The following is a 13,209-nucleotide window of genomic DNA, read 5'->3' as shown; positions in this document are numbered from 1 at the left end:
ATAGGAGCCATCCAAGTATTAATGATGTAAGTCACAGCAGCCCTGTGCAGTAGTCACCGTCACCAGGCCAGATGGGGAAACGGGACAGTATTTGAACCAGGCAGCCTGGCTCCGGATTCGGCTTTCAACCACTGGGTTAGGCTGCGGCTCCCAGCCGGCTCGGAGCGGAAGTGTTAGGACAGGGCTGGCGAGGATTAAGGAGTGACAATGGCCAGGAGTGGCCTCAGGTGGGATGTGGGCCCAGGGTGATGATGGAGCCATGGCAGGCGCTTAGAGGCCCTGGGACCACTCACTGAGCTGTGGAACCAGGAGGAAAGAGGGCCCTGGAGGCTTCAGTCTTGCTACCTGTAAAATGGGTTCAGGAACCTGCCTCAGTGGCAGAGAGGGCTGGAGTGAAGGTGCTTTGTGTATCGAAGTTGCTCTGTCAATAAAGCCTGCCCTTGCCACCTCCCCTCTGCTCCTGCCACTGTCACACACATGCCCAGTGTCCCCTCTGGCTCCTTTCTGGCTGCCTCTTGGGGCACCCTGCCCTCTGAGATGTCTTTCTTTGGTGTTTCCTCATGAAGCCAGAGGTGGCTTTGAAGCCCTCTCAGGGAGAGAGAGAGAGAGAGAGAGAGAGAGAGAGAGAGAGAGAGAGAGAGATAAAAGCAGTTCAAGGGATGTAGGTTGAAAGAATTTGGAAATGCAGATGGGCTGCATGAGGACTTTAATTTTTGTTCAGAACATCTGAGTGCCTCTGTGGGCCTTCCACCTCACAGAGCAGCGCCTGCCCCTGCCACAGAGAGGAGGTGAGAGCAGTGGTGGTGGGGGGGGCTGCTGTGAGTGTGGGGCAGGCAAGGTGACCACCCTCCAGCCCCACCCCTGCCATGCCACCAAAATAGAAGGGTTGAGGCGTCGGCCCTGGGAGGGGCTGCGGGAAGCCTTTGAAGGAGGGCAGGCTGAGTGTGTTAATGTTCACCCTGCCGCAGCTGTTGCCCTGGGTTTTCTGTTTCCATGGCAGGCAGAGACATCACCAGTCTCGCTCAGACACTCCAGGGCCAGGGAGGCAGAGCCTGGGCTTGGCTCATAAATCGCTGGGTGCCACTGGGCAACTCCCCCACCGCTCTGGGCCTCGGTCGTCCCATCTGTGGCATGGGTGACTGTGACTAGGTCGCCTCCCCGGCTCCTTCCTGCTGCAGCATTTAGGATTCTCATCCTTGACAACTTGGCCACCTACCCCTGCCTCTGCACACCCCGCTCCTATCCTCTGGGTGGCGCTCAGGCCTGGCCAGCCCAGGAAATGTGCTCTCCAATTTCCCTCTCTTTCCACCTTGCCAGTGAAGGAGAAGGTTGAGGTGGGGTTGCAGAGTTGGGGAAACCAGAGAAGGTGCAATTTTTAAAAAATATGTTGTTTTTTTTTTAGTTGATTCAGAGAGGGAGGAAGGGAGAGGGAGAAACATTGATGTGAGAGAGAAACATCCATCCGTTGCCTCCCCTACACACCCTGGACCAGGACCAAACCCGAAACCTGGACCTGTGCCCTGACCGGAATCAAACCAATCAAACCGTGACCTCTTGGTGCAGGGGCATCGCTCAACCCACCGCGCCACACCGGCCAGGGCCGGAGCAGGTGCAGTGCCAGGGCAGCTGGTGGGGAGTCCTGGTGCAGAGCCCCTGCTCTGCCGGCTGCCCCGACATCCCTGTGCAGCAATTTCAGTTTCTATTTTAAACAGTTTGGGTTGGTTGCTTTCCTGACTTCCTGCTGGGTGTTTATAGTGAGAAAAATAATTGGTAATATTTGCACAGATGTGCTGGCACTGCAACTCATCAAGGGGACCTTTACCTGGGGGACCCGTCCACCCCCCTCCCACCCCGCTTCTCTGCCAGCTGGAGGAGCCAGCCTCCAGGGGGGTAGCTGCAAGCCCTGGTGCCTCCCAGGAGCCCCAGGCGGTGAGGCACAGGCAGAGCTGGGAGGCAGGAGGCCTCCAGTGCCCCAGGCGTGCCCAGAGGTAGGCCTCAGTGTGACAGGGGAGGGGTCCCTGCCGTGTTGCAGGGACTGAACAGGAGGGGCCCTCCTAGGGGCGGCAGGAGAGAAGCCCCTCGAAGCTTGTTTCTGGTTCCATTTTCTCCTGCAGAGCCTGAATTTGCAGCTGGGGGTGAGGGGCGAGGGGGTGGTGAAGAGGAGGAGGTAGCAGGACTAAGTTGAACATAGGCGATCCCTGGCTGCTCCCTTTTCTGGAGGCCTGGAGCCCTGCTCTGAAGGGGTGGGAAGGAGGCGGGCATTGTCCTGGCTGTGAGGCAGCCTGCCCACCCGAGCAGGGCCTGGACTGGAGTGGGCACTGCCCCCTGTCCACTCCGGGACCCAGCCAGGCTGGTGACGTGATGACTGCAGAGCGGGCAGGCCCGGGAAGACTCCTCAGGCACCACGTCTGCTTCACCCCTTGAAAGTGCACGCACTGAATGTGTGCACACGGTATGTGTGCATGTGTCCCCGTGTGTGTGTGCATGTGTGTGCACAGCTGCACGCCTGTGCCCGCATGTATGAGCGTGCATGTGCATAGGTGCAGGCACGTGCACATGTGTGCACATCTATGCTAATATATGTGTACATGCGTGTATGTGTCTTGGTTTGGGTTCCCACAGAGGCTGACTCAGAGACAAAGATTCAATTGCAGGTAGTTTACTGGGAGATGACCCCAGGCAGCACAGCAGGGGAGTGAGGAAGAGGACAGGAGAGGAAGGCAGTCTCAGTGCTCTCAAGCAAATTGCTGCTGTGAGCAACTGAAACTCAATCCAGAGGGGGCGGCCCGGCCCGGGGGCCAGCGTACACCATGACCATTCCTCCCCCACAGAGGGCGGGAGTCGGGCCGCTGGGGGCAGGGGCAGCAGGTAGGTGTGAAGGAGGATGGGACACAGGCGAACGTGGAGGCAGGCACCAGGTGTTACAGAAATGTTTATTACAAGGATAAATATACACCATGTGGGACATTAAAACTGCTGATCCTGGGCCTGTGGGACTTCAAGGGATGCAGGGAATGGAGGGCTGGGTGACACCTGGGGTGAGGGTGGACAGTGGGACAAGCTGGGTCAGCGGTGGATCCACAGTCCCAGGCTCTGGATGGGGCCTGGGAATGACCAGGGCCCCAGATCATGCACAAGGAGGCTGATGGCGTGAGCCCGGACAGGCTTGCCTTCCAGTGTGCTGCCTTCCTGCCTGCCTGTATGTCTCTCAAATTCTGGATGATCCCTAGTTGCTGGGGTGCGAGAGCAACTCTGAGTGGGGGCATCAGCAAAGAAGCACAAGGCTGGTCAGGGGCCCACTGCTGACCTCCAGCATTCAGAAGTGGGAAAACATCATTGGTCTTTGAGAGACAGGCCCAACCTTCTTCTCTGAGTTGGAGAAGCCCTCAGAAATGATTGCAATTTGGTTCCAGCCCACGTGGTCCTGGCATAATTCAAACAGCTTGGAACGCCCCTTGGGAGGGTCCTGCAACATCCCTGCCCATGAATACTAAGGGTGATGGGAAAGCAAACCCCTTAGATAGATTCTCCTCATCCTTCTAGAGGGGCACCTCCTCCAGGAAGCCTTCCTGATCTCTGCCGGCTGCTCAGTCATGCCAGCCCTGTGTCACTCCTTCATCGAACTCACTATACATACTCAGTGGGGCTTCTCCTCGCTGGTTTCCCATAGGATGTAAGGCCCTGAGCTCAGTGGCTGGTGGGCTGCTGCTAGCACTCTCTCCATTTACCTGGGATGGTGCCCTCTTGGGGCCCCCCAGGAGGAGCCCAGAAAAGGATGGTGGGAGCAGGGACCAGGGGCAGAGTGTGGAGCCCCCGGTGGTCCAGCATTATTTCAGGACCCCTGTCATCGCATCTGCTTTTCTTCCTGCACAGAGGAGCTCCAAGAACCTGGTCTTGGTGCAGAGTTTACATGCCTGGGACCCCCCATCTGGAATCTATGGTGTCTCACAGCCCTCAGGAGGGATAAGCACCACCCAGAGCCAGAAAGAGCAAGGGCCCCCCGTGTCTCCGTGTATCTCCCCCCTGGCTGGCTGGGGTTTGGGCATCAGGAGGCCAGATGGTGGAACTGGGGAAGCCAGGCTGTCCCCAGGGTAGAGACTCCTATGAGCTGAAAGGACTGGGTCAGGTCTCCTGTCCGCCAGGCATCCCTTCCCTGCCTGCCACCTCCTGCTCTTTCTCTGTGGAGAGGTTGGCAGAGTTGGGTAGTGGGCTGCCTGAGGGCAGAGACCCTCTGGGGAGCGGGCAGAATGGGCTGAGCTCCAAGCTGGCATCAAGCCAGAGGTGGGGCCTGCCTGGTTGGTGTGATGGGCAGCGCTACCCTCTCCTGCTTTCCAACACTGATTGGGCTGGAGAGTGGCGCCCCTGGCCCTGCTCTGGCACTAGGAGCACTGGGCACGAGGAAGTGACGGTTGAGCCCTGCAGGCTGCGGCCCGGGAGGCGTCCCCACACCAGCCACCTCACGACTTGTTTCCAGGGGCAGGGCTTTCCAGAGAGTCTGCAACCTCAAGCCCCGCTGCCCCCTCAGGCGGAGCAGGGGAGTCAGGATGCTGGACCCTACCGGCCACTAGCCATGGCCATTGTGGGACATGTAAGCTGCCAGAGCCACCACCACAGCCACATAGAGACCGGCCCCCACGGCAATGGAGAGAGTGGCCAGGAAGAGGGCCCTGCGGGAGGTGGTGCTCGCCAGGCGGAAGTCCCCCTTGGAGATGGCCTTGCTGGTCTAGGGAGAGAGATGTGCTGATGAAAGAGGGCATCCCCATGCCCAGCCCAACTGCCCCCGCCCACCAGGCCCCTGCCCCCCTCCTGCATAGGCTTCTGCCAAGCCCTGCAGTGGAGGAAGGTGGCCAGAGTCCAAGGCCTGGACCCACGTGCTCTTACCCCCTGGGAGAAGTAGAAGGCGGCGATGCCCAGTGGCCAGAAGCAGCAGAGCATGGAGAAGATGGTGAGCCCCAGGTGGTCCCTAGGGGGCAGCGTGAGGAAGTTGTCTTCACTCTCACTCTCTGTTGAGGTTGCGTCACTCTGCAAAACACGGGTCGGGTTCATGACCAGGCCCAGGATCGCCCAGGGGCAATGAGTGGTTCTCCCCTGCTTCGATGGAAGTGTCTAGGTTGGGCTCGGTGCTCTCTACCAAAAACCCTTAACAATGACCCATGGATTCCATCTTTAGGGATTTATCACAAGGAAAGAATGTAAGTATGTATGTACAGGCATGTTCGGCACCGGGTAGTGATTGTGAAAGATTGGAAACAATTGTCCCGTACAATGCCCAACGATCAGGAGGTTGACTTAATAAGTGATGGAATACTTACCATGGAATACCACGTAACCCTTTTAAAATCACCTGGTAAAAAGGTTACATTATGTGGAGCAACACTAAATATGTTGCTTAGAAAAATCAAGTTACAAAACTAGGCACTGCAAGATCTCTCTGGGGGACTAGGATGGGATAAAAACATGAATAAAAAATGACTAGAAGATCACCCACTACAATAATGTTATCTTTCTGTGGTTTTTGGCATTAACTGTATATTACTTATATGATTAAGAAAACAGGAACAATAAATGCTATTTAAAAATTAAACAGTCAACCCAAGCTAGTGTTTCTCAAAGTGTGGGTAGCAGTTGTGTCGAAGTGCCCCTGGGAGATGCGACCCCAAGCCAGGCCTAATTAATCTCAATGCCTGGCTGTGGGCCTGGGAATCTGTGTTTTAAATACATGTACCCACCTCCTCCTCCTCTTGGTCGTCGTCCTGTCCCTGCAGCTCCTCTTGAACCCCATAGGACACAGTCTGGATGGCGACATCCTCTTCTGCTTGGCCAGGGTCTGTGGACCACTCTGTGGGCCCAGCCTGGGGCTCCCTGCTCTCCGTGAAGCTGGTCTCACAGCTGCCTGCCCTGGGCTCCTTGACCTTGTCCCTCCCCAGGAGGCAGGTAGGCCGGTACCAGGCCTCCACGGCCAGCTGCAGGGACCCTGGGTCCAGGAGCTGGTGGGCGCGAGCAGGGTCAGCACCTCCTAGGAGGAAGGAGTAGAGCTTCTCCTGGCAGGACCAGCTGGGCGAGGCCTCGGGGTAGGGGTAGGGGCGGTGGAGGTGGGCGGGGCTCCGAGGCAGCAGTGGGTTCTGCAGCTCACTCAGACTCTCCATGGTTTTGGGGGCAGCTCCAGGAAAGGGAATCTGGGCCAACTGGGCAGTCCTCAGAGAGCCTGCTGGGAGCACAAGACAGACAGACACTGAGGCCAGGGCGCCCGATGCAGGACTGGAAGGGTTAAGAGCTCGGGTTCTGCAGTCAGACCCTGCCTCTTCCACTGACCAGAGATGGGACCTTGACTTGGCTACTCAACTTTTCAGAAACTTCTCCATTTCTTTGTCTGCAAATTGGGGATAACAGCTGTATCTAGCTCATAGAATTGGTTTGTTCATGTATCCACTCAACACACATTTATTGAGCACCAGCTCTATGCCAGGTGCTGTACACACAGATGCCGGGATATGATGGTGAGAGAGGTGGGAAGAAGGAGGGGAAGAGGGATGCACACTTTTTCTTCCCGGAGCTCACAGTCTGATAGAGAAGACGGCTGCCCCAAGAAGTACCACAGAGGGTGTGAGGACAGAGGTGCAGGGAAGGCTTTTAAACAGATCTGAAGGAAGAGGACAAGTTGACAAGGCGAGGGGAGGGGGAACGCATTTCATGCAGAGGCCAGATAAAGATGGCAGGTCTGAGAGCCTGGGAGAAGGCAGGTGTGGTTCAGGGTACAGAGGGAGGTGTGAGCTGGGTGTGGGGCATGCAGTCCTGTTGGAGTTTAAGATGCCTTCACGGGTCTTGGCAGGTGTGATAGGATGAGATTTGAATCCAGAAGCCTTTCAATGTTTATGTGTGGAGAGTGGCTTGGAGAGGGCTGGGTTGGCTAGTACATCATCTAGGAGGCTTTGCCATGGTTTCTGGTCAACTGAAGACAACTGGGACTCAATGGGGAGATAAAGAAAAAAGGACAAGCCCTGGCTGATGTGGCTGAGTTGGTTGAAGTGTTGTCCTGTACACCAACCAAAAGGCGGCGGATTCGATTCCCAGTCAGGGCACATACCCAGGTTGTGGGTTTGATGACCCCGTTCAGGGTGTGGGCAAGAGGCAATCAATCAATGTTTCTCTCTTACACTCTATCCTTCCCTTCCTTTCTCTCTAAAAATCAATAAAAATATTTTTAGAAAACTAAAAAAAAAAAAAAAGAATTCAAAGTCTGGCCAAGGGCCATTTCTACTTCTGCCCCAAGAGAAATGACTAGTGTCTAGAAAGCTGGTTCTTGGGAAACCTGGAGACAAAGCATGCTCCAGGAACAATGCCCAGGGGAAAGGGACAGAGGGAGGGAGAAGAGGGACCAAGTGTTGAGAGTGTGGCCATGGGGGCCTGGACTCCCTGGCTGGCCTGCTATGAGGGAGGAGGGTGAGTGGTGGCCTGCCGGGAGGCACAGCAGCAGGAAGAGGCTGCCATGCCTCAGGCTCTGAGCCCTGGGAGGTGCGGCCTCTCTAACAGAGGCTCCTGGAGGGGCACAAAGACCAGGATGTGGCCCAAGTGTCCGTCTCTTCATCCAGGAAGGGGACAGATGGTGCTGGAGACATTGGGCTGCCATGTGCCTGGGGGCTTTGTTGGTGCATTAACCAGCTGCAAGTAACACCTGGGCTGAGGGCAGCTGTGGCAGGAGCTTGTCCACGTGCAGAGATGGGCACACAGGCTTGGGAGGGGGTGGGCTTAGGTCACTGCTCTCCGGTGCTCAGGAATGCAGTGGCCTGGCTACTTCCTCCTCCTTTCTCTCCAGGTCAACAATGCAGGGAGCCCCTCGGACTACAGGGATGTGGAGGGCTCCTTCCTGCAGGTGGAGAGTTGGGAGTGTCCACAACAGAGGTCTTGCAGGGCTAGGCTTGTGTCTGGGCTCCTCTGGGCAAATTCCAAGCAGGACTGGTCTCTTTTGACCCCCATGGGCAACTTCTGAGCCTGTCATAACTTCCCTTCCTCCAGCAGATGTGACCCACGGGTGCAGAGTTGGAGGTTATGTGACCATAAGGCTCATGGATTTGGTAGTCAGGTACACCGGGGTTCCATTCCTGAACCACCCCCATTAACATTTTGACTTGGCACCTCAGTTTTCCCACCTGTAATAAGAAGGGTTGAATTAAATGGTCACTGATGATGATGGCACTAACATTCACGATCCCATAGCTCCAAGGAGCCCCACAGAAGTGAAACGCCCCACTCTTTGTCACCTTGCAAGAGTCCAGGGTAGACGAGCAGGCTCAGAGCGCAGTGAGGAGCAGAGTCCTCTCCTTCCCTCCATGGCCCCTCAGAACAGGATGAGGGGGGCAAAGGAAAGGCAAGACAGCTACTTGCCAGGTGGACCCTCGGGCTTCCCAACTCTCCCTGGGCTGCCCTAGTCCCAGCCCCGCCTGCCCCTCATCTTTCCCTCCCTCTGGGATTGTAGGACGTGGCTCTCAAAGGTCCCCCAGCCCCTCCACCAGCTGGTCTTAATTTACCCCCCTCTATGTATAGCCTTGAAGGTCCTTGTTGCCATTCATGTGGGCAGAGGTATGGAGGGCCTTTCAGCAGGGGTGAGGCAGGGAGGGCCTGTCCCAGGGTCCTCAGAGCAGATGAATGCATCTAACTCACCCTGCCCTCTGCCCTGCTTCAGCAGGGTGAGCCACCTGTCCAATCCCCCAGAAGGAAAAGAAGGATGCTTGTGGCCAGGAATGAGGCCCTGGGGTTCTGGAGACGTGAGGGCATTTGCTGGGCACTTGTCCAGGGCAGGCGGGGCAGCTGGGTTCCAGCTCACCCTCCTGCTTTTGCCAACCACCTCTTTTGGTCAAAGTACATCCAGCTAAGCTTCTGGAACCCAAGTCACACAGCCTTTCCCGGACTGTGCCGTTCGGCAAGGCTTCTCAGCACTTCATTGTACAAAGATGCATGATCCTGGGTTTTCACAATAAGAACAAACTGAAAGCCACCTGAGTGTCCAACAATCAGGGACGAGTTAAATAAATGATGGTACAAGACGAGGTGGTACATGACCTTCCAACAGGTCTACAAAGAGGAATGACAGGAGAAAATGCTCACTGCGGATTCAGTGAGAAGGCAGAAAAGAACGGTATGTGCACATAATTTCAACTCCAGCCAAGTGTCAACAGCGACTACCTCCAGGGGTGAGAGCGCGGGTGTTTCTTCCATTTTCTTTTTTACACCATGGTTTTTCGGTTTTCCACATTTATTTTTTACAATGAGCATGTACTACTGTTAAACCAGAACAAATTAAGTGCATAGATTTCTTCTGAACTAAATTATCTAAAATCGGTTTAAAACTTCCCTAGGCTAGAGGGTTTCTTCTGGGTTTAGAGGCTGAGCACAGCATCAAAGCCTACCCTGACACACACAGATAGGTATGCACGTACACACACACACACACACACCCCTCCACTTCCATAAAGCATCTAAGCTAGGGGCTGTAGCACCTGCTCATAGTGGCAGTCAAGGGCCACAGTTCTCTATCAGGTCATGTTCTCCCCATAAACTGCTAGGGCCACACAAGAGTTCACTGAACTGATCCCAGGGACCCAGCACTGAGCTCTGGCCAGATGGAGGAGGTGGCAGGTCCCCAGGGCAGCCTTCTCTGCCCTTGACCTGGCCTGACCTCTTGCCCTGTTGCTTGTGGCTGCTTCTCCCTGCTCTCTGGGGTAAGAGGCCAGTTTCAAAGCAGACCAATTTTCATTTCCACCTCTGCTGCCCGGGCTCCCTTGGACTGTGTGTGCTGTATTGTGTGCCTGCCTATGTCCTGGTGAGCATGCCTGTGTGAGAATGTGTGTGTGTAAGTGCACACTTGTCCAGAGGACAGGCATGAAATGCCTGAAATTCTGAAGCTAAGCAGATTGCTCCAAATTGTGCATTTGGGCCTAACTGTCTGGGCCCCACAGGAGGAGAAGGAGAGAAGATGCCTCTGGCTTGTTTCATTCTCAGCTGAGAACTGAGCTGAGCTAGGGTTTTCCAGTCCCTGCTTTGGGGATGGAGAGCACATTGCCACCTCTCAGACCAGGGACAGGAAGCCATCCAGGAGTCCACTAGAATCCAATTACAGCGTCCCACTGGAGTCTGATTGCACCTGAGTCCAATCATAATATAGTGTAACATCAGGTTGCTGATCTATAAAATGTATGGATGGGGTAGAAAGTGTTGATTTTTTAACAGCGCGGCTCAATATGACCCTGGGATTCTATTGGGAGAAGAAGAATAATAACTTAACACGTACTGAGCTTTTTGCATGTGCCAGACACTCATTTTGACTCAATAATTCTAGTGGGAGAATAAAAATAGAATGGGCACTTCCTCTTCTAGCTGTGGCAGACAAACTCAGGTCACACAATACCTGCCAATAATAGCTTAAAAAGCTAGGGGAAACATGAGGGCATCAAAGAATCACCCAGGGGAGCAAGAATTTGAGGGGTCAGGGTTGCAGGACCCCAGAGGAAAAAGAAACAGAGAGTGGTGAGCCTGGCCCTTCGCACAACATTCCCCTTCTTCTAGCACCCTCAGAGGCCGGGGAGAAAAAACTGAAGGAGGAGGGGACCCAGAAAACAGTGCCGGTTTTCAGCCTCTTTAGGCTACCCCTCTTTCTGGTAGGAGCAAGCCAGAAAGCAGGCAGAAAGCAGGCTTTGAATCCACTCCGTCCCTCGTAGTAAGGTGTTCTGCACGCAGCCTGGCTGCCTTCCAGAAGCCAGCGTTGTCTCAGGGCAGTGGTTCTCACTTTAGTGTGTACCAACACCACCTGAGGACTCCTTAAACCCAGACTGCGGGTTCCCACCTCACCGTGTATGCTTCCAGATGGGCCTGGGCCTGCACATCTGTAACAAGTTCCCAGAGCAACTGGTGCTGCGGGTCCAGGGACCACGCTTTAAGAACCACTGCTCTGATAACCTACTGAAAAAAAAAATAGCGAAGACATGTATAACCTGTGAGCTAATCGATGGGGAACATGAAATAATAAAAACACTTGGCTATCCAAAATGAGACAAGATAGAAAAAGGGATATAGAACAGGTGAGACAAAATAGAAAACAAATAGTAAGATGTTAAACTTACACCTGATTATGTCAACAATTACATTGAATGTGCACGAAATAAAAGTGCCCGTAAAAAGACAAGGATAGTCACATAGTGTATTAATCCATTTACATGGAATTTGAGAGGCAAAACTAGAGCGACAGGAAGCAGATCAGTGGTTGCAAAGAGCCAGGAGTTGGGGGAGGGGACTGACTGCAAAAGGGCATGAGGATTTTTTTTTAATGGAGGGGCTGTTCTGTACTTTGATTGATTGTGGTAGTGGTTACATGACTGTATTTCACGGAACTCACTGAATTGCATACTTAAAATTAATGGTTTTTATTATTGCATGTCAAAATGGATTTTTTTGGTCATTTGTTTATTTATATTTTGTTAGTATTTTTAAATCCAAGTATATGTTTTTTTTATTAATTTTTTGGAGAGAGAGGGAGAGAGAAACATTGATGTGAGAGAAACATCAATTGGTTGCCTTCCATATGTGATCTGACGGGATCAAACCTGAAACCCGGAAATGTGCCCAGACAGGGAATCAAAGTGGTGGCCGTTCAGTGCACAGAAGGATGCTCAACCAACCAGGCCACTCTGGCTGGGCTGGATTTTTAAAATAACAAAATCCTGCCCTAGCCAGCTTGGCTCAGTGGATAGAGCATCAGCCTGCAGACTGAGGGGTCCCGGGTTCGATTCCAGCCAGGGCCACATGCCTGGGTTGCAGGTTCGTTCCCCAGTCGGGGGTGTGCAGGAGGCAGCCAATCGATGATTCTCTCTCATCATTGATGTTTCTATCTCTCTCCCCTTCTCCCTTCCTCTCTAAAATCAATAAAGAAATATATATATATACACAAAATCCCACTACATGCTGCTTTTAGCAATGCACCTTAAATATAAAAATACAAAAAAGTTCAAAGAAAAAGAATAAAATATTGATACCAACACCTCACACTTATCAAGTTCTTATGTGTTCTAGGCACAATTCTAAATGCTGTCTATCATCTCATTTAATTCTTACAGTAGCCCTATGAAGTCTGTGCCATCATCATCTCCATTTTACAGATTAAGACACGAGGGCATAAGAAAGTTAAAGGTGCCCACAGGCACACAGCTGGTGAGTGGTGAGCTGGACGTGACCCCTGGAATATGACTGCAGAGTCACTGTGCCTAGTGCCACGCTAGGTCAGATACCGTTTACTGAGTGTTTGCTTGGTTCTGAACACCAGGCCAAGTGCTTCAAATGCAGTATCTCATTTAATCCTTTCTCTGTCGCACGTGGGGGAACTGCAGCTCAGAGAGGTTTACATAGGGTTCCGGAGATCACAGCTGGAGCATGGCGGAGCCCCGTTTGGCCCAGGTCTGGCTGGCCTGAGCTCACGCTGGCCTGAACAGCATCGAGTACTCCAGGTTAGCTGCAGGTTTGTTGCACACGATACCTGGGAAGAGGCATCATGAACACTCTTTTTTAAAAAAGGCCAAAGGGATAGTGTGTATAACTAGGTGTTGGGGGCCATATCCTTGGGGTAGGGCCAGCCCTTATCAGAACCCTACAAAATTATAATTAGCAACTGTTCACTGCATGAAGCTAGCTATTATTATTTCCCATTTTTTCAGATAAAGAAATGGACACTCAGAAAAGTTAAGTCACTGGCCCAGGATTAAACAGTGACCGACTGGATTTGAACCCAAGTTTAATTGAGTCCAAAGCCTCGCCTTTCATTACGGGGCCTTTCAGAGCCTACCTGTGTATAGAAGGTCAGGATAAATTGTGTGGATTTGATCCTGGACGGGTTAAAAACCAGAGGCCTCAGCGAAGGGAACGGGACAAAGGAGCTTTAATAAAAGATTAAGAGATTTGGGGTGATTTAGTAGCTCAGGGGTGGCTGCCTAGATAACCTTAAGGTCTGGATTCAGATAAATGCAGAGCCATTGTGAAAAGCTGAACTCGTCGCCTTCCTATCTCTCAGTGCAGCAGGAGAGAATGCCTCTAAACTGAAAGATCAAAGCAAGAACTTCCGAGTAGGGCAGAAGATTAAACATGAATGATTAAAATCAGGGAAAAGGCGAAACCCTTAACAAAAGGCGAGAGACTACCTTCAAGTCAGATACTATGTAAGCTGTTGCA

At 53.0% G+C, this 13,209-nt stretch overlaps 1 protein-coding gene across 1 annotated transcript; it reads right to left on the bottom strand.

Moving 5' to 3' along the window:
* Positions 1-2,938: 2,938 nt before the first annotated feature.
* On the bottom strand, positions 2,939-6,568 carry SYNDIG1L (synapse differentiation inducing 1 like). The gene is made up of 3 exons (XM_059664885.1): positions 5,730-6,568; positions 4,882-5,022; positions 2,939-4,723 (listed from the first exon to the last, which is right to left on the bottom strand). Exons 1-3 carry the CDS (start codon positions 6,144-6,146, stop codon positions 4,565-4,567), a joined length of 717 nt encoding a protein of 238 aa, XP_059520868.1. The 5' UTR covers positions 6,147-6,568; the 3' UTR covers positions 2,939-4,564.
* Between the last annotated feature and the right edge of the window lie 6,641 nt (positions 6,569-13,209).

The sequence above is a fragment of the Myotis daubentonii genome, chromosome 1 (assembly GCF_963259705.1).
Source record: "Myotis daubentonii chromosome 1, mMyoDau2.1, whole genome shotgun sequence".
Lineage (NCBI taxonomy): Eukaryota > Metazoa > Chordata > Mammalia > Chiroptera > Vespertilionidae > Myotis > Myotis daubentonii.
The sequence above is the reverse complement of the archived record's forward strand: the minus strand, read 5'-3'. Positions and strand labels throughout refer to the sequence as shown.

Bases quoted from the DNA above. Each gene is read 5' to 3' on its own strand.
- SYNDIG1L (XM_059664885.1), bottom strand. From the start codon at position 6,146: ATGGAGAGTCTGAGTGAGCTGCAGAACCCACTGCTGCCTCGGAGCCCC. The intron at 5,023-5,729 runs GTGGGTACATGT...CGTGTTTTGCAG, and splicing joins ACGACCAAGAGGAGGAGGAG to AGTGACGCAACCTCAACAGA. The intron at 4,724-4,881 runs GTAAGAGCACGT...CTCTCTCCCTAG, and splicing joins CCTTCTACTTCTCCCAGGGG to ACCAGCAAGGCCATCTCCAA.